At 34.3% G+C, this 21,614-nt stretch overlaps 1 protein-coding gene across 1 annotated transcript in view; it reads right to left on the reverse strand.

The window, feature by feature from the left end:
- The window catches only part of DGKB (diacylglycerol kinase beta), a 605,812-nt gene that overhangs the window by 384,103 nt on the left and 200,095 nt on the right, over nt 1–21,614 (reverse strand). Inside the window, exon 18 of the mRNA XM_046670071.1 lies at nt 519–604. Coding sequence (XP_046526027.1) covers nt 519–604 — 86 coding nt within the window. The remainder of the gene's footprint in view (nt 1–518; nt 605–21,614) is intronic.

The following is a 21,614-nucleotide window of genomic DNA, read 5'->3' on the forward strand; positions in this document are numbered from 1 at the left end:
ATTGAGAATTAAGATGAATGGGGTAAAAATCTTAGCACAAAGCCTATTAGATAGTACATGACAAATAAAAATTAGCTATGATGATAATAACAATTGATGATGATAGAGTGTACATAGAGGGTAAAGTTTCGAGGCTCCACACATGAACAAAATAAGTACATCTATTTGACACAGACTTTATCACAAATGCTAAGATCCTCTTTGGCTCCCTCTCCAGTGCAAATACATAACTCGATTTTGTAGAGCCCACTTAAAAAAATAACCCTGAGGAGTTAGTAAATTCCATGAGAAATAAATGAGAAAAGGATTTCTAGATACTTGTAAATTATTTTGTCACTTAAAATTTTGAAATATAGAAGAATAAACTAAACTAGTAAACAGTGCGCAACATACCACATCTCATTATATCACTACGGCATCCAAAGACATCAATGCATTCATAAAATAAATGAACAAAATGTACAGAATTTAAGGTTACCACTCTCACCCCAGAAACGTTAAATATGTGTCTTCATTACCTATGCAGTCCAAAATCCACCCCACAGTTCCGTCTCCACCGCAGGCTAACACTCGGAAGTCAGGAACGTCACGGAAAAAATTTAACCTGAAAAATAAACGTGTTATGGCACATGATTGATGTTTTAAAATTCGGACTTTTTAAGTTTTGTGTTGTTAGCATTTCATCTAATGAAAGACATTTTCATTTTATGAAAACTGTAAAGTAATCTCAATGATTTCATTCAAATATAGTAAATTCATATCGAATAAAATTCTAAAAGTATTAATATGTCAACATATTTTAATTATATAGTCTAGATTCTATAATAAATATATTTTATTTTTCGTTTATTGACTCTAACTTTAGAAAAAAACAAAATTAATAAATTATAATAGTTTTCATTAAGATAGTCTCCCAGATGTGGTCTGCAGTTCACATAATCTAGTGACAGACATGTTATTATGTTTAACAATTTTTATTAATCAAAAATTCTTTTTCAAATAATTATATAAATGTAACTATTATGTCGGTAAATATGTCTTTGAGAGTTTTCTGCCTTCCCCATTACTGGGAGAAATTGACCAGGCTGCATCTGGGGTTCTAGCCAACTGTTTCAGTGTTTCCTTCTGACTTTAAATCTGCAAGCAGGAGCCAGGCTCCTCCACATCTTTGGACCTGGCCCGAAGTGTTTGCTACCCAGGAACACTCAAGCCTAATTGCTGGGTCTACTACAGTAAATGCCCACTCTTCTGTTGCTGCTGCATGCGGTGTGCTTATTAATGCATCCTACCAAAGGGAAAGTTACAAAGGCAGGTAATGCAGCCAGTTATACAATAATAAATGCCTATTTTCTTGCAATAAAATAGTTGAAATAGGACAGAAATATTTGGAATGTGTCTCTTCACCTTCCTTTCCCCAGAGATAACCATGGTAATAATATAATATGTAATCATCCAAGAAATTTTTTCTAAATATTTACATATATGAATATACACATATAAATTTTATTAACATATTTTAACATGAATGGGATTATGCTATATCCTGTTAACTTATTTGTGTGCATTTTTTAAAATTTAAAAATGTCTAAGAGATCTTTCTGTGTCAGCACAGTTGGTGTTGCATCATGCCTTACAGTAAGTGAATGAACGTATTACATAAGGTGTACATTCCATGATTAAATAAATCATTTTTCTTCATGTACTTTTAGACTATTTCTAGTATTTCATCATTGCAAAAAAATAATTGTTGTAGTTAACATTATTTGAAGCACATTTAAGTGAACATGTGCACGTTTTGAACGCTAATCTTCTAGAAGGAAAATGTTCCACTACACCATCGTATTATCCTCTGAATGGCTCCCACTGTAGAAGATGTAAGCGTCCATTTGCCTGCAACTCCAAAACACTACATATAAACTTTTTATGATATTTCTTCAATAATAGTGAAAAACAGCATCATGCTATTATTTTGAAATCATACATCTCCGTTTCCTAGCGGATTGGGTATATTGTTGTCGGTTTACAGATGTATGACCTCTTCTGTGAACTGTATCTTCAAAGCCTTACCCCTCTTTTCGGATGAGTTGTCTTTTACTATTATCTTATAAACTCTTTCATATTATGAGTGACATTTTTCATTTAAATTCTCATCGTCAGAAAATAACATTATTAAAGTAATACACAGTACGCATAAGTATAATAGAAATGCATAAAAATTCACTAAAACCCCACCATCTGATAATAAGAGCCATGAAAATTTAGAACATGGAACTTTCATGTATTTCCTTAGGTATTATATTGAGAATATTTACCTTTTGTTAGATATGTTGCAATATTTTCTTCCAGTCTATTTTCAGTTGGTTTACTTGTATTATGTATAATCTATGTACCAATTGCCCACTCCAAGGGTAGAATATTTCCAATAACTTACATATACTATACCTCTGTGTTCTTTCCCTGTAGCATCCCTCTTCCTCATTCACAAAGGTGAGCCTTATTCTGAATTTTGGGTTTTCATGTACATGCCTTAAATAACATATTTTTTGCTTTTTACTATTTCCACTTAGCATTGTTACTAAGAGTCATTCACATGGTAGCTGAAGTTCTCTCCATATGTAGTTGAAGTTATTCTATTTCTACTGCTGAATACCATTTATGTGAACATGGCTTTTTAAATTCCTGTTAATGAACATTTGGATTGGTCAGTTTTATGTTCTTATAAAAACGTCATTCTTGGACCTGCTTCCTGATGCTCGTGGGCAGTGGCTACTTTTGGAGTATATTTTTATGGAACTTTTGTTTCCCAAAGAAGTTGTACGAGTGCATACATCCAATAACAACGCAGATAAGCTTCGGCTAAGCCCATCCTCTCTAACACTTGTAATGTCACACTTAATTTCACGTGTTTCCTCTTTCATGAAATGCCAGTTCATGCTTTTTGTCTCTTTTCTCTACTCCTTTTCTTTTCCTGTGGATTTGTGAAAATTCTTTCTGTGTTCTTAATTTCAATCCTTTTGTTTCTGTTTTTTGGTAAATATCTTCTACAAGTTGAAAGATTTTTCTTTTACTTTAATTAATGTGTATTTTAACGAACAAGCTTTAGTTTTCATGTGTTCAGATTTATCAGTCTTTTCATATGTGGCCAGCACTTCAGTCTGTTTGCTTACTCAGAGGTCAGAAGAGAATTCACATACACTCTTTTTTAAAATTTTGGTTTTACTTTTGACAGAAATTCTATGTGGTCATGTGAGGTACAGATTATAGTCTACTATCATTATATATAATGATATGTTTATATATAAACATATTTAATGTGTATTATATATATTAATCTGTACAATGATAATAGACTAGAAACCCTACCTCACACCATCACATAGAATTGTATATATAATATACATAAAATATGTTGTATAATATATACCAATATAATATCTAAAATATTCAGAATATTCTATTGTGGTGGTGTGAGGTCGGGATCTCTTTATTCCCTTCTCTTCTCTCCCTCACTCCCTCCCTTGCCCTCTTTTTCTCCTTTTTTCTCTCTTTCTCCTTTCCTCCCTTTCTCCCTTTCTTCTCGGTTTTTGGTTGTTGTGCACCAATTTTTCTCTTCATTTTTTAATCCATATTTTCATGTATTGGATAATTCAACTTTCTACCATGCACACTCCATCATACGTCAAATTTCCTTATATGATTACATTTCTTTTTGGACCGTCTATTCTATTTCATTCATGAATTTGTCCATCTCTGCACCAGTACCACACTCTAATAATTACTATAGCTTAATAGTAAGTCTGTATTTCATAAAGCATGAATAATCTAGGCGGTTACTCCTTCTTTGCTTTTCTATATACATTTTAAAGCTAATTTGTCATAATCCACAAAAATTAAAAAAAAGAAAAACAAATTATGATTTTGACTAGAGTTAGATTAAGCTTATAGATCAATTTTGGAAGAAACAACATCGGTGTAATGTTAACTAAGTTTCTTCGTCCATGAATACAGGATGGTTTAATTTACTTAGATATTGATTAATGTCCTTCAATAAAGTTTTCAATTTTCTACTTACAGGTCTTGCATATATTTTATTATATTTATTCTTGGTTGTTTTATAATTCGTGTGGGTATTTTAAATATTTAAAAAATTGTTTATGTTTTTGTTGTTGGCGTATATAAATATATTTAACTTTTATATATTGATCTTGTAAACAGCCACAAAACTCCTATTTTTTCTTTTTTTTTAAAGATTGGCCCCTGAGCTAACATCTGTTGCCAATCTTCTTTGTTTTCTTCTTCTCCCCAAAACCCCTAGTAGATAGTTGTATATTCTAGTTGTAGGTCCTTCTAGTTGTGCTATGTGGGGCACCGCCTCAGCATGGCCTGATGAGCAGTGCCAAGTCCACGCCCGGGATCCAAACCAGGGAAAGTCTGGGCTTCTGAAGTGTAGCGCATGAACTTAACCACTAAGCCATGGGACCCGCCCCTACTTTTTCTATTGTCTATATTTTGTTTGTAGAGTCATTTGACCTCTATGTAAACGATCGTATCATATGCTAACAAAAATGATACAAATAGTGATCTCCAATTCTTATAATTGTTATTTCTTTCCCTGTCTTATTGTGCTGGCCAGAGCTCCAATACACTGTTGAACTGGAGTATTCATAGAGAATGTCCATTTTGTTCCTGAATTTAAGTAGAATACTTCCAGAATTTCCCCATTTAGGATGATGTTTGTTGTAGGAATTTCTATCTCTTTTTTGAGTGACACCTTTCATAAGGTTAATAAAGTTTACTTCTATTCTTGTTATAGTAAGAATTTTTATTATAAATAAATGTTAAATATTTTTTTATGCATCTTTTGAGACGTTGATATGGTTGATCTCATTTAATCGGTAATGTAAGAATACACATTTATACATTTCTGCATTATTAAACCGTTTTCACAATCTTCTCATGTACCCCAACTGGACCTTGTTTATTAACATTTCTATAGAGAATTGGATTTAGTTTGCTAATATTTTGTTTAGAAGTTTGTATCTATATTCATGAACACAATAGACTCAATATTTTTCTTCCTGATACCATCTCTAATCTTTATCAAAATTATTCTGTCTCATAAGATGAGTTGCAAAGTATGCTCTCATTTTCTATTTTTTGAAAGCATCTGCATAATTTGGAAGTTCCTTAAAACTAGTAGAATTTGTATATAAACTATCCAATTTCTCATGAGTCTTTGATTTCTTTTTTTAAAATAGAAAAGTCTTAAAAAATTGTGCTAAATCCTTTAATAATTCTTGAGAAAATTTCCGTTTTCTAATTCTTCCTAAATCAGCTTTTGCCTGTTATATTTCTGTATTAATTTGTCTATCTCCTAAGTTTTCAAACATTATGTCATTGAAGGCTACAAAACTTTTCAAAATATTCAAGCGGCTGAAAAGTTTACCATAAAGCTCGTTGTTTCTGGTGAAAGCCTAACCATCCATTTGACTCACCATTGTTCTTCTACTCCATGATGATGTTTCATCTGTTATTCATTCTTGTTTTCTTTTAAAATTGTCATCATTGGTTCTTCAGCAGCATCCTACCCCCAAACATAAACCCCATGTGACTGTCAGACCAGCTTACTCTCTGTAAATTGATTGCTAAATGGATTGAAAACTTGACCTCTCTGTCTCAAGCTCCTAGTCCACTCAATCCATGCTGTTTTCCCTAGAGATTCATTCATTCCTTATTCCACTCATTCATTGAATAGTAGCCTTGGAAAATTATTTAATCTTTCTGGGCCTCCATTTCCTTATCTTTAAAATAGAATTAACACCACTGGTTTCATTGGGCTCTTTTAAGGAATAACAAAATGTGTATGTAAATTACATTGTACTGTCCACAGGTTATTACTAATTTAATTATGTTTTACTTCATTAAAAGTAGAATATATATTTTAGAGATCAGATTGCCATCCCTTTCTTTCCCCACCTCCCCCACTGCCAGTGTTCTAGCAAAATAGTCACAAAGAGAAGTTTCTTACAAGCAAAGCTGGATGGAGAGTGAGGACGTTCTCCTCTCTCCAATCTGAAACTGTAGCCAGTGAACGACTGGGAGACCTGCTTATGGCACTGGGGACAGAAAGTGCAGAGGAAAACAGCTCTGAATGAGAAAAAGCAAATCCAAGAGGCCGGCAAGAGCCGAAATTCAGGGCTCTGTGTGAGCGTTTACCTTTTACCCATGAAGCTGTTGAGACCAGCAGCTGTGAGGCTCCCATTTCATAAGTCATCCTAACAGTGGGGAGGATGAGGGAATAAGGAATGTCTGGAAAGATGCCCACTTGTGGAACCTTTAGTACTGTATACTATACTTTTCCCCTGTCAATTTCAGAAGTTGACTTGCAGAATTCGTAAGTATTAACATTTTTCAATGAAGCAATCATGCATGGCTCTGAATTTATGTATGTTTTTTATGGAAATATATTGAAATTAAAACTTAAAATGATTTATGAAGTGGATTAATGATTTTTGAGTTTTCAATGTTGGTCATTAATGCTCTCCTAGAGCATTTACTGTTTATCCACAATAGCTAAATTTAAACGGAGTATGTTAACGTGCATGTCTATTAGCTCTGTATCCGATGATTTCTTATCACATTTGCTCAACAGCCACCACTACAGCACATCCTAAAAAAAAGTGGGTGTGAGATTATGATGCTTAACACCACTAAAAGCTAATCATACATTTTCACATTCCTTCATATTAAAGAAACATAAGTTTGAAGGATCAAAAATGACTTCATTGGGCCAGGCCTGGTGGCCTAGTGGTTAAGCTCAATGTGCTCCACTTCAGCAGCCTGGGTTCGGTTCCCAGGCATGGACCTACACTGTTCTGTTAATGGCCATGCTGTGCTGGCGGCCCACATACTAAAAATAGAGGAAGACTGGCACAGATGCTAGCTCAGGGGAAATCTTCCTCAGAAAAACAAAATAAAAGAAAGAAAGAAAATGACTTTATTATATGTCATCCACTCTCCTCCTTCCTTTTCCCCTTCTTTGTTTTGAAAAAATAGTTTACTTCAAGAGCTTGCCTTAAGTCTGCATTCTGATTTAAGTATTTTGAGCCAGAAACAAGTGTACTTATCTGTTATTATTCAGCTCAATTCATATTCATGCTCGCGTGTACACAGTTACGTTTTATTCTTAGAGTTAGAAGATTAGATGGCTTCACAATTGCCTCACTAAAATCAGGCTAAATATCTGGTTTGTGATGTTATTATCGTGTTTGAAACTATATTTATAGTGTAGACAACCAATTCTTAATACCTCCCGCATTGTTTTTTAATACCCAGACTGCACCCATATGTACTTTGCTATCATTGATATTATTGCTGCTGCAGCCACTTTGAAAAATCTATGCATGAAGCAGTTATGTCCCCCAAAGTTTCTTCTACAGTATATAGTACAAAATGGAGGTGTGGGGGTTGTATTTCATCTTTTTCTGTGGATTTTGATAATGACAGCTTCAAACTTACGACTCATCAACTGAAATGTGCCTCCCCCATCATTTCAACTTAAAGTAATATCGTATATATTCTATTTTACCAATAAATTATGAAGTTTAGATAAACTAGGAAATGTACCTGTTTCAACAAATTTGGCTGATCTTTTGAGGATGTTGTGTGGAAGATGAATTTACACTGTTTGGGGTGAGGAGACATTTCATGTAGATAAGTAGAATAGTTATTTTAAAAAGTAATTTGGACTCATCATTATGAGCTCAGTATAGTTTAATGCTGTTACCACCATAGCCAGAAATAACTTTCAGAGTATTTGAGAAAATATATATTCCAGTGAACCATTAATAATTGAAAGATTCATTGCATTATTTCTGGAAATCTCAAAAACATCTTTTATGCATGTGTGTATTTTAGAAGAGAAGGAGGGAGAGATAGAAAAGGAAAGGGGCAGAGAGAAATGACAAAGAGAGATGGAGTGACAGAAAATGAGAGTGTCTTTACTCCTGGGAAACTGATGATGTTATCTCATTAAATAATTTTAATATTCACCCTAGTGTAAAATGAATTAGAAAGAAGTCAGTAAACAGTAGGCTGTGTAATGTGGTCCAAATATGTGCTCCTTTTTTGACTAGTGCACATAATTCGTGGAAAATTAATGTCTTAAAAGGAATGTTAAATTCTCTCAAGTCAATTTGAATAAGCAGAAACAAAGTAATGTGTAGCTAAAATAGTCTTGACCTTTTATTGAAACAATTCATGATTTCATTAGTATAATAAAACACTTTTAAAAGATCTTACTTTAAAATATAAGTTTATTACAGTATGTGGAAAATAGTAACCCTTTTAGGGCATTTTAAATATATGTAAACATATATTAATATTTAAGTGTCAAGTAGCTGAAGAATATAAAACAACTTTTTTTCCCAATTATTTTCCCTCATCTATAAATGTAGGAGTTTCCTGCCTTAGAATGGGAGCAAGTTAATTCGACTCAGTATTTACATACTATATTTAGTGCTACAAATATAGAGTCAAGTTTATGGTCATATATATGTATCTTCATCACACAAAGTACTGATGTATATGTATATGTTACATGTATACTAATATAAACATATATTTAGAAATGCAATTAAAAATATTTCAAGTTTTTAAGTTACACGACTACCACTTAAATAGGACTGACTGACAATTTTGAAGTAAAGAATGAAGTGAAAATATAATAGTTTTAATTTCACCAAAAATTACCCATATTTCCTGATCATTCAAAGAAGTTAACTGGGAAGAACTCATACTTACTCTTAATACTTCCAACTGGAAAGCACAGAGATATTGTCTATGGTCCAAAGGACAGTCTAAAATTACCCATAAAATGTAGCAGCAAAAGTGATTAGGTGGCTTGGGTCTGCTTGGCAAATCTGCTCAGATCCATTCTGTCATCCTAATGCTTTTATTATCAGTAATGAGAAAGAGTTTTTATTTTATATGCATCAGATCATTCCACAAAGTTAACTTTAGAATGTTAAGTAAGAAGGTATTATAAATTAGGAAATAAATTTAGACTACTATAAAGAAAAAAAAGTTACTATGACTAGGGCAAAATACGAAAAAATAGCTATAAATGCCTAAGAAAGAGAGAGAGATTTAATGGAAAATCCATATACCTAGAAAAGTAACCTTATAAATGATATAACTCCTGCATCGATTCACCTATTTAATATGCATTTATTAACTGCAACTGTGTACTATTCTAGAGATTTGAAAGCAAGATAGAGTCCTTGCCTTCAGGTATCGCAGTGGCTTAACCGAGAAGGCAGACAAGAAAATGCACTGTTGAGGTCACTGTGGGAGGTTCTTTGAAAGCAGTTCATGCGGATTAAGTACAGAAGGATACCAGGGTTGGCTTAATAAAAATGGAGGCACCAGAGTTGAATTTTGAAGCTATGGTAAAATTTAATTCACTGATGAACTTGGGGACAGGCATGAGGAGGAATTGAGTGAGGGATCAACATGTAAGAAGCAGGGGGAATAATAGGATACCAGAAAAGAGATTAGAGGAGAAATGCTGGATGGCATAAAATAATGCATTGTCAGAGATGAGAAAATGAAATATCTTTCCATTCATCAAGCTAGAGAATAAAGTCAGTGAGCAAGTTCGGAAAGGCTTTAGTATTAGACATGTAAAATTTGAGATACCTATGGGACATTAACATGGAAATGTAGAATACATAGTTAGTTAAATCTATATGGGGCTGCAGGAAGAAATCTGAGATGCAAGTAGATATTCAGAAGCAATCCATGTACACTTGATGATCAAAATCATGAAAGGAAGTAAGAAGAGGAAACAGAACACAGGTTAAAAGGAGTGTGATGCAATACAACAGACATGAATTTGCTCTTTTATGAGACTAAACCCTTGAGCAAATTATTTAAGCTCTCTGATCACAAGTTTCCTCATCTGCAAATGAAAATGCCTAACTCATAAGGTGGTTGTATTTGGCGTATTCCCTGGCCAACACCCAACAAATCACTATTATTTCATGATTATAAGGTTAAGGAAGCATATGTACATGAAATGAATGGAGTTTTGAATATCAAATTCTAGGAAAAAGTGACATTAAAGGAATGGGTCAAGGAGAATGTATTCAGATACATAAGAAGCAGCACCTTAGAGGTAGGAGACATTGATTTCCTAATATCCAAGGGAGAAGAAACTTTTAAGAAAGGTGAAAGCAGCCAAGACTATATGATTTAACATCTACAAGTTTATTCGTGACAATAGCAGTCTCAGTGAGGAGTAAAGTCAAAATCCCAACAGCACTGGAGAGGAGATGGAGAAGTGGAAGACCGGTCCATTTTATTAAGAATGTGTTTGTGAAGAGAAGAGAAGAGTTGGAAAGGTAAGCAGCTTTACTTTTGCATAGAGATTTTTCAAATTAAAAATGAAAGGCTTGTCAATCGTACATGTTGCTCATTTTTTGCAACTCTGCAGTGACCTAGGAATTGTTTGTCTGCGTCCCCTTGGTCTTGAACCTCCATCCTCTTTCCATTCTTGTTGTAATTTGTGCTTATTATAACAATTTAATTATTGCACAGTTTACATAAGCTAATCCAAATCACTTTAATACAGAGTGGGCATATATTAAGAGGTTTTACATATTTAAGATAAAGAGCCAGTAGAACAGGCACAACTCAAGACGTAATAACAAGAGGGTGGGGATAATGAGTGAAGTGTCAGAGAAGCAAGAGGAGCAGGGAACCAGAGCAGAAGTTGAATACACTTTATTTAGGAGGAGCGATGCTTCATCCACTGAGAGAACAGGGAAGGAAGTCAAGATGGGTATGAATATCAATGCATTCATAAGAGTAGGAGTAATGAAAATATGTTGAGGTAATTTCCTTCCCATGATCTCTGATTGATAAATTAGGAGCAGGAATGAATACTGATTTTGTGGGATGTGATGTTTATAAACTTTGAGGGCCTTTTAAAGAGACCATATGTAAAAATGATGTATATAAACTTAGGTTTATATAAATTCTATATAAATATATATAAATACCTGTTGAAAATAAGTCACAACAGATTTCAAATTTAAGATTGTTCATAAACACTACATCATATGATCGAGAATAATAAAATAGTAATTTTATTAACTGCTTGATATACTTTAAAAAATTTATATTTTACTGGTTTTTCATTTGATAAAAATTTTGAATAATATTTCTATGAAGAGATAATAGACGAGATTAAATTGTGGATTTCTATAAGCCAATTAACTCTATATTAAATTACCTTACACTTTCATGCTTCTTGAGTGTTATAGCTTTAAATGGAAGACAAGGGTATGAGCTGGAAAAGTCTTGCTGGAGGAGTGTTATCCAGAGAAACTTTAAGGACTTCTTTACTTTAGTGACCTATGATTTGAGACTTGCTTTTTTTTTTTCCAGAAAGCTCCTTGGTGACTATAGAATCAAAAGGAGAAAAGGAGAATAACTGAATAATTTGTGTGTGCAAATGCACACACATACAACTTGACAATTAATGCTTTTAATTAGTAGAATATTAAAGTTTTTTGGATTCAGTTACGATTTATGTGTGTACAAGACCAATTTCAGAGCACATATTTTTATCTATTGTTTCTTATTTTAGTAAAAACGATGTTGCTGCCATGATGAAGGGGCTCTATCAAAATCTGTATTCAAATTATCACCATAGAAACAAATAATTGAATCATTAGTGCTGAACTTTTTAATTGAGTTTATGATAGCATTATCAGTAACGTTCGATGTTTTATCTTCATCCACGTGAACTTCCAAAAACTTTATCTGGAGTCCACTAATTGCATGCACTCAAATCACTATCACAATAAACTGATTTCCTATTTAAAGCATTCTGATCATCTTGATATAAAAATGGCATTATTTGATCTTTTTTAAAATTTTTCTTCTTCTATTGGATCCAAAATACTAACACCTATCGCTTCACATATAACACATGTAAGAAAACTTGGAATTGAAAATGAACATTAATTTCGAAGAGTCCTTTTTTTTTTTAAAAGATTTTATTTTTTACTTTTTCTCCCCAAAGCCCCCCAGTACATAGTTGTATATTCTTTGTTGTGGGTCCTTCTAGTTGTGGCATGTGGGACGCTGCCTCAGCGTGGTTTTAATGAGCAGTGCCATGTCCGCACCCAGGATTCGAACCAACGAAACACTGGGCCGCCTGCAGCGGAGCGCGCGAACTTAACCACTTGGCCACGGGGCCAGCCCCTCAAAGAGTCTTTTGATCTAAATGAAGACTCATGCTTCAAAGAGTGATATTCAAAGGAATTTTCACATTTTAAATGATTACTTTTGGGCAGAGAATTCGCTATTAATTTTGAAGCTGATACTGATCCTTCTGTGGCATATTTGCGTTTATGGTTTCCACACGGTCAGTGGTATCAGTAGAGCTCCCATCAAACAGGGTAAATGTTGATAAATATTTCATACACATTATGTATTCATCTTCAACTAACTCTTTTTAAGAAATAGAAATTCAAGGGGATGGCCCCGTGGCCGAGTGGTTAAGTTCGCGCACTCTGCTGCAGGTGGCCCAGTGTTTCATTGGTTCGAAATCTGGATGTGGACATGGCACTGCTCATCAAACCACACTGAGGCAGTGTCCCACATGCCACAACTGGAAGGACCCACAACGAAGAATATGCAAGTATGTACTGGGGGGCTTTGGGGAGAAAAACGCGAAAAATAAAATCTTTAAAAAAGGAAAGAAATAGAAATTCTGAACTTAATTTTTCATATAATATGCATTTTCATTTTTGAGCTAATTTTTGCTGAAAGTTTTATTGCAAAACAAAAAAGTCATAAAACATAAATATTTAAAGATGTAAACTGCATGTTTACAAAAGCACTGAGGAAGAGTATAAAAACTATTCACTAAACATTCTTGGCGCGACTATTCATCTTCTCTTTCTCACTTGTATTTCAAGTACAGCTAACCTATGATTTCCCACAATCTCCACTGACATTGCTGACTAGTACACTTGTTCCTCTTTGCATCTCACAGGGAGGTGTAAGGCACAGGCCACAGCATAATGGACTGGCATAACAGGTATACCAGTTGGCCAACAGGCCTTGCAGTACACATTTAATTTTATCTTAGAATTCTCTGCACACTGTATTTCAGAAGTTGTTGTTTGCCCTTTGTGGGAAAAAGTTGAGAAAAGAGAGTTTTTCTGCTAATATTTCAGATGTAATGATTATATCTTAAAGTTAGAACTCTGTTCATTGGACATGTATGTATTTTACATCCTACTAGAGGATATCCTAGAGGATAACAGAGCAGAAGCTGCATGGTCAAATTGGAAAGTTCCCAAACCCATCATTATCAGAGTTTATTATAATATACCCATTAATAGTAATACTTAAATTAAACATACAAAAGTTCTGGGCCAAAGCTAAATTGGGCTGGTTGCTGGAACACCAAGAATAAACCAGAAGAGTCTTGGATAAACCTAATTATTATGGTCACAGTAATTGTAAGACCCTATGGGATCTGGCCCCTCAGTATCATTATAATATGCTACCACTATCCATTTTGCTCTAGTCACCCTGGCCTTCTTGCTAACATTTCCCAATCACATCAAATATTCTCCCATGATGATACTTTGACTCTTGCTTCTCCCTCTGCCTTAAATGTTCTCCCGTGAGATGGCCAAATGGCTTCTCCCTCATCTCCTTCATGTCTATTCTCAGTGAGTTATTCCTGGAACAGCCTGTTTAAAGGAAAAACCACAGAAGATTCACTATCAATGCATATTCCATTCACTTTCCTTGCCGACATATGTATATGTATTTTTATTAGCTTAAAGTATGTCTTCCTCCACTAAAATATAAGACAATGTGGGCAGAAACTTTTGTTTCTTTTGTTCAAAGTGGATTGGCAGTGCTAAGACTTGGTCCTGGCATCTGGTAGCCATTGAATAAATATATGCTGAATCAATATATATTACAGTAATGTATCCCTTAATGACGGCAAGAGGAGATTTTGTCATTGTGCGAACATCATAGAATGTGCTTACACAAACCTAGATGTTATAGCTTACTACACACCTAGGCTATATGGTACTAATCTCATGGGATCACCATTGTACATGTGGTTTGTTATTGACCAAAATGTCATTATGCAGCACACGACTGTATTATTATTGTTGCTGTAGTTGTTATTGTCAAGCTACCATTTCACTTTTTACTTAGTTGCTGCTTTGTTATTCCATTTGAGTGCAGACTACCCTATCCACTGTTATTCTTTCTAGTTAAATTATAGAAGTAGGTTACTACTTCATCATTCTTTTTTTTTTAAAGATTTTATTTTTTCTTTTTCTCCCCAAAGACCCCCAGTGTACATAGTTGTATATTTTTTGTTGTGGGTCCTTCTAGTTGTGGCATGTGGGATGCCACCTCAGCATGGCTTGATGAGCGGTGCCACGTCCACGCCCAGGATTCGAACCAGCAAAACCCTGGGCCGCCAAAGCAGAGCGCATGAACCCAACCACTTGGCCACGGGGCTGGCCCCTTCATCATTCTTAAAGGATTCTGAGATAATCATCTACTATGAGTTTTCTTATTTTCACTCATTCGTAAGACATGTCATTTAACTGCCTGGGGCTGATGTTAAAGTTGTATCAGGGAGCTAGTGAAGCAGGCTTACATAACAGTAAATGGAGGATATTTAAATGAAATACTCTGGTATTTATTAGAAAATTGACTTTTGTAGAATAAAATAAGAAACAGCTTAAAAGATATACATAAATGAATTGATGATTTCCAACAGCCAATTAAGGCAAAAAATGTTCTTTTTTAGAGTGTTCAGGGACTTTGGATAAGTAATGACCTCTAAACAATTGCACATGGGCTCTCTAGTCCAATTGCTATTCAGCCAGCTACTAATCCTTTCCTTGCAAAATTAATAATGAAAGTTCAGATTGTTCAACATCTTTAAAGTCATAATGCATTTGGTGATATATGTGGAAAGTGACTATAAAGTTGTAATACCCAAAATGAGAGAATTCTTCTGCAAGGCAGTCAATTATACGACTTTGTTCATTGTAGCAGCATGTTATGTTTTTTGTTTCTTTTATTAACTGTAGATCTTTAATATAGAAACATAAATTGATCTTCAAACTCACTTGCTCTAGTCATGAAGCCAGAGACGGAATTATGTTCACACATTTAATGGGGGGTGGGTGGCTCGCAAAATCATCTGCATTATATCTTATGATTAATCATATGGATTCAAAGAGTGACTAGAGTGCTTCATTTTTACATTAGCAAAGCAACTATTTTTTTCTGGAAATTTCCATTAGAGCTGGGTTGAATTTTGATGAACATTTTCTTAGCCTTTTGAGGATTTTGTTCAGCTCTCTGACATAACAAGATTCCATAATAAGAGACGTATTTTATAGGTCATTAAGTTCTGATTCAAGAAGGATTTAATTTAAATAAAATATGGTAGAACTTTTGTTATATAAAATGATATTTTAAATTAAGAAAGTAATGAAATCTGTGGAATCTGGGGTGTCTTTTCTAAGTTACACATTTATTTTAATAGGAGAATATCTTCCAAGTTTTCACCATGGAAATATGTATGATTCTTGGAATATGTGAATTTTTAGGTTGACTCTTAAATTCTATTTTTAAAATTATATATGTTTTACATTTAGCTCAGGTAGATGAAATCAAAGATTTCTATAAAACACCTATCTCACAAATAATTCGCTATAGCTAATTATGGTGAACCACCTGGAAAATAATTAATTTTAAAAGATTTGTCTTATTTTATTTCAATTCAATAAATCTTGTTATTTTTTACTTAAATATTTTAGAGATATGAGAATAAACCATCTGTACTTATATGTAGCTTAGAGTCAAAAGGGAATAAGCCATGTCACAAGCATGCAAAAAACTTGATATTAACTTTTCATAAGTCACATTAGCATATGCAGTTGGTATAACAGCCAGGGATGTGCATATTTATTTTAAATTTTGTGAAAGAAGGAAAAACTTATCATTCTATGAAGACCAGAGAGCAGTATATCTTCTATATTTCATCTTTTCTAACTAATTTATACCCATACTTTATTCGGTTATATCATAATATGCATCATCAGGAAGAAACAACTTTTATGACACAGACTCTACTTTCGGACATCTTTAAATAGAATAGTCAGAATCAGAGTCAGAGAATTTAGATAAGGAGATACAACGGAAGCAAACAAACAAATGCTCATTCATTTCTGTCCTGAAAACAAAGATAAAAAGGGAAATAACCAGAGAGTTTTGATATTTACTAGATAATTCATGCTAGAAATTAGCATAGTTTTAATACATTGAGAAAAGCTTCTACTCTACAAAGAATTAGAAAAGGAATAAAATAAATATAGGATGAGAGAAGAGATGCATACAAAAAGATTTAAAAATTTGGTGTGGTAAAGAGGAAAAAGTGGAAAAAAGGAAATTAAAAGAATGGTGGCTCAAGGTGGCAGATAAAAAATATATTTTTAAAAAGTATATTTATTGCAGCATTGGAAAAGTTATAAACCAGAAATGGTGATGAAATTCAGTCGCAATGGGTGTTAGATTAGTAGAGAAACCTTACAGAATTGAGCAACTTGCAAAGCAATACACTGAAAGGGAACCATTGCAAAAGGAACTCTCCCAGCAGACCCAGGATCAGGGAAAGCACAGCTAGAAACAGGGATGGGAGGAGTTACAACAGGTGAGCAGGTCAGCCATGGGATTAAGTGAAAGTTTACAGCATAGCCTGGCAGAGTCCCCTTTCAGAGCAGCTACCTGTGGCATTTACTTCCAGGATAACGATGGAGAAACAGCTCTCTAACAGAAGTGCAGGTCTGCCACTGGGGACCCAGTGTGGGCACTGGTATTAGAGCAACAGGGTATTCTCATAGTAATCAAGGTGAAACTAGAAATTCAATGCAATTCCATTCAAACTCATATTTTAAAATCTTGAGACATTAACATTGGGGAGAGTAAATGTCACTAAATTTTGAGAGAATAATTATAGAGTTACAGTATATAAAACAGTCTATCATAAGAATCATCAAATAGGTCATTTGGCCAGTGGGCAGTATTTCAAACAACAAAACTTACTGCCTGCTTTTCTGGATGGAATGATGTCCAGAGTTTAGGAAACATAAATTCAACAGTATTGGCTAATAATATGTCTCACAGTCTTAAAGGACTTGGAAAGGACAAGAATGGAGAATTAGTGATGAAAGGACAATTTATATAAGTGAATTTCTCAGAAAGGACCATATTTGGGACTATAAATGCCCCCAAAGAATGCCAGTCAGCATTTTTTCTTAGTCACTCTTGGTGAGTGTTCAAAAGGCTCATGTTTGTGTTGGTAGGGGTGAAGGGTATGAAGGAGATAAACAACATTACTTTATCTTCAACAAGAAGGGTAGTTACTGACTCTGGGATACTCAGTTGTCATCAAAGGAACCAATGAGTGAATTCTAATATGTTATTAAACCTCAAGGGAATCAGGCAGCTACTTAGGGGTAGCTGAAATTCACTGGACCCTTTCTATAATGGAACTGAAGCCATTTGTCTCACTTCATGAGACATTTATGCCAGCAATTGGATTTACTTTTCCTTCCCATTATGTCTTTGTCAATGGTCATAGCAACTGACCTGCTGAATGCCTTATACACTATCATAGTATCTCACATATTGCTATCTCCTTTCAAGGAATTCCTTTCACAAAGAAGGAAGACAGACACTGGGCTGAGGCCCCTGGGACTTAGAGGCCTTCTCATGCATTTTATCAGGGAGAAGCAGTTGGTCAATAGAACACTGAAATAGCCTACTGAAGACTCAGTCACTAAACACTCAGTCGCTGATTCCCACTGAAGAATCAGTGGAACAATTAAATGGTGTACTGTCAAAGAGCTGTAGCATGTACTCTGAACTATATTATGCTGCTTTATCCATGTCAGAAAACAGGGTTTTGGGGCCAAAAGGTAAGGCTTGGGTGACGAAACTTACAGTTACACTTCGTATCCACTGTGATGGTTAATTTTACGTGTCAACTTGGCTAGGCCACAGGGTACTCAAATAGTCCATCAAACATTATTCTGGGTGTTTCTGTGAGAATGTTTTTGGATGAGATTAACAATAAATTGGTAGACTGTGTAAAGCATATTTCCCTCCTTAACATTTGGGGGCCTCATCTAATCAGTGGAAGGTCTAGATATTATCATACACTGTATAATGATATTTCGGCCAATGACAGACCACATATATGATGGTGGTCCCACAAGATTAGTACCATGTAGGCTAGGTGTGTAATAGGCTATACCATCTAGGTTTGTCTACGTGCATTCTGTGATGTTCACACAATGATGAAATTGCCTAATGATGCCTTTATCAGAACATATCATCTTACTAAATGATGCATGACTGTAAAACAAGAGGCTGACCTTACCCCAGAAAGAGTATTCTCTATCCCGATCGCCTTCAAACTGGGACATTGGCTCTTCCTAGTTCAACAGTAGCTTGCCAGCCTTTGGATTAAAACAGGAACATCAACTCCATAGATTTCGGACTTGCCAGCCTCCCTTACCATGGAGCCAATTCCTTATAATAAATATCTCTTTATATATCCTATTGGCTCGGTTTCTCCGAAGAACACTAACTAATACACCCACTTTCACAGTTTTGCATCACATCCCCTTGGTTTTGAACTCTTATGGTTTAGATGTTTTAACACCAAAACAAGGAATGCTGCCATATGAGACAATAAAGTTTTCATTGAATTAAAACCTGAAACCGACACCTGGACATTTTGAGGCTTTTCATACCACTAGACAAACAAAAAGAAAGATATGGTGTTAACTGTTATAATTGACTCTGATCCCCAAGGAGAAACAGGATTGCTGCTATAGAGTGGGAATAGGGAGTCCTGAAAGGATCTCTACTCCTATCATTGGTGTAGTCAGTAAAGGCCAGGTCACATACAGTACCAAACAACCCAAAATCTTAGTGGTAGAACATCACAGAGACTTATTTATCACTCATTCTATGAGGATCATGGGGAAGGGGAGAGGGGGCTCTCTCTCCCTGTCTCTACTCTGTGATCCAAGCTAACAAAAGAGCCAATATCTGGAATATTGCTGGTTACTGTGGCAAAGGAAAATAAAGCATGGAAGATCTAATTTCTGTCCACAGTTTATTGTGACAGAAAGCCATAGGGCCACTCTTAATATCTAGGGTTAAAGGAATTGAAATAAAATCAAGTCCCTGGAAGGAGAACTGGAAATATTTGATGATAGCACTAATGCTGTCATGTACCACCGTGCCTATAAGCAAAGGTCAATGAGAAACTGATTCAGCCCTACATAAACAATACTACCAAAGTCTCAGACCTTTTAGGTAAAAAGATTTACGTCATGGCGCTGGATAAGGATTTCTGAGTGGCTGACACACACATAGGCAGGAGAAATGTTTTAAGTTCCAGATACAATTTTCAATCAGTTGCAAAACTAGGACTATAGACATTACATGTATTCACTCTTTTTATTATTAAAAGCTTCATTTATTTAAATTCATATTTGTAGTTAAAGTCTTAATTTTCTCCTTACCTATCTGTATACTGAGGCCAAATGGATGAAAAGAAAGGAGAAAATAGTCATCTCTTGACATGTTTCTAGAGAACAAGGACTTGAAGCTGAATATAGTAACTATACAAGACTTTGGGCTGTCTACATTTTAGGAGGATGTGAGTGTATTTTCAGTTATATATTTAGTAGTAGCAATATGTTGACTGGTATAATTTTTTTTCAATGCATATGTTCAGAAAAGAAGGGATATTGGACAGCCTAATGGTTGGACTTTAGTGAACACCTATTGTTTATTCCCACCAAGAATTCTTCTTTCATCCTCAGGTTATAGCATCCTCATTTGGCTTTCAGGAAATAAATCATTTTGATGTAGTCTTAACTGGACCCTCAGTCAAGATGCCCCATCCCAAACTAGCCAAAGCTGTGTCGTGAGAAACAAGATAGACCAATAAATTTGCTTCTCCCTGGGCTTTGAATCCTGAGGAAGAAATAAGAATATCAAGAGCAAGTGGAATCAGTTCCTCTCAGCAATAACTCCCATGAGACTTTGTCCTTTTATTTCTGCTACTCTATTTCCTCAAATTGTCTTGATCCCTTTCTTTTCTGAAACAAAGTTCTTCATTTTTCTATTAATTCTATGAGCAACTTTATAATTTTCCAGTAAACTTTATTTTGGATAAGAAGCCAGGCTATATTTCTGTTGTTTATAGAAAAGTAAATCTAATTAATACCATATTCAACTTTCTAGTTGATCAGAGACATGCAAATAAAGATGATAAGGATATATTTTCACTTACTTTGGACAAAAATAGAAATTATTAAACATAACTAATTTAAAGGAGGTTGTGGGAAATAAGCATTACATACTGCTGCTAGAATTATACTTCAATACAATCCTTTTGTATAACACTTTGGCAGAACCTGATGCAATTAAATTTGAAAATATTCTCAATCAAGCAATTCTACCTATATCAAACTCTTCTATGAAAATATTTGAACATGATTTCAAAAGAAATAGATAAATTGGCAGATGTTAACTTAGCATATTTGGTAACAACTTAAAATGTAGGCAATCTAGATGTTTATCAATAATGGAATAGCTAACAAAATTATGGAAAATAGTACAGCTCTTAAAAATAATGAGAGTGATCAATATCTACTGAACTTGAACAATATCCATCTTATACTTTTGAATTAAAAAAAGCGAGTTGCACAGCAATAAAAGAACTATACTCCAAGTTGCATACAAAAATCTTTCGATACAAATTACATATGTGTATGTATGTGTGTCTATATATAATTACATTATATATATGAATATATTACATACGTACATTATGTTACATGTTTATAAAAGAAGTTCTGGAAGGATACACACAAACAATTCACAATGGTAATCCCTGAGGAGTGGTAGTGCTTAAAGTGGGACTTTTAGTTAAAAGTCTTACTTTCTAAATAATATTCATGGTAGTGTGGATTTTTAGTACATATGTTACTTTCATTTTTTCAATCTATTAAAAGAGTAGAGGATAATAGGATACCTAAAATGGAAAGAATAAAAGGAAATATGTAGTACATATTTAAAGTTGAGTAGGAAAAAAATGAAATGAGAAAACAAGGTTAAACTCAGCATTATTGCAGTATATTTACATACAGCTATAAAGTGGCACGTGTTTTTATTATTAATTAATTCTACTACAAATATTATTGATAATAAATAACAGTAATTGAGGACAAATTATGTGGTAGGCACATTTTTAAATGCTTCATAGGTATCATCCCATTTAACTTCACAACTATCTCATGAGCCAGGTACTATTTTTCTCACTTTATGGAAAAGACAATGAAGACACAGAGAGGTTATGTTACAAGGCTTGTAATTGGCAGAGTCGTTAGGCATTGCATTTAACTATGAAATTCAGGCACAAACTGGATTTACTTGGTCTGGATGGAGCTACGGAGGTCTAA

The sequence above is a fragment of the Equus quagga genome, chromosome 8 (assembly GCF_021613505.1).
Source record: "Equus quagga isolate Etosha38 chromosome 8, UCLA_HA_Equagga_1.0, whole genome shotgun sequence".
Taxonomy (NCBI): Eukaryota; Metazoa; Chordata; class Mammalia; order Perissodactyla; family Equidae; genus Equus; species Equus quagga.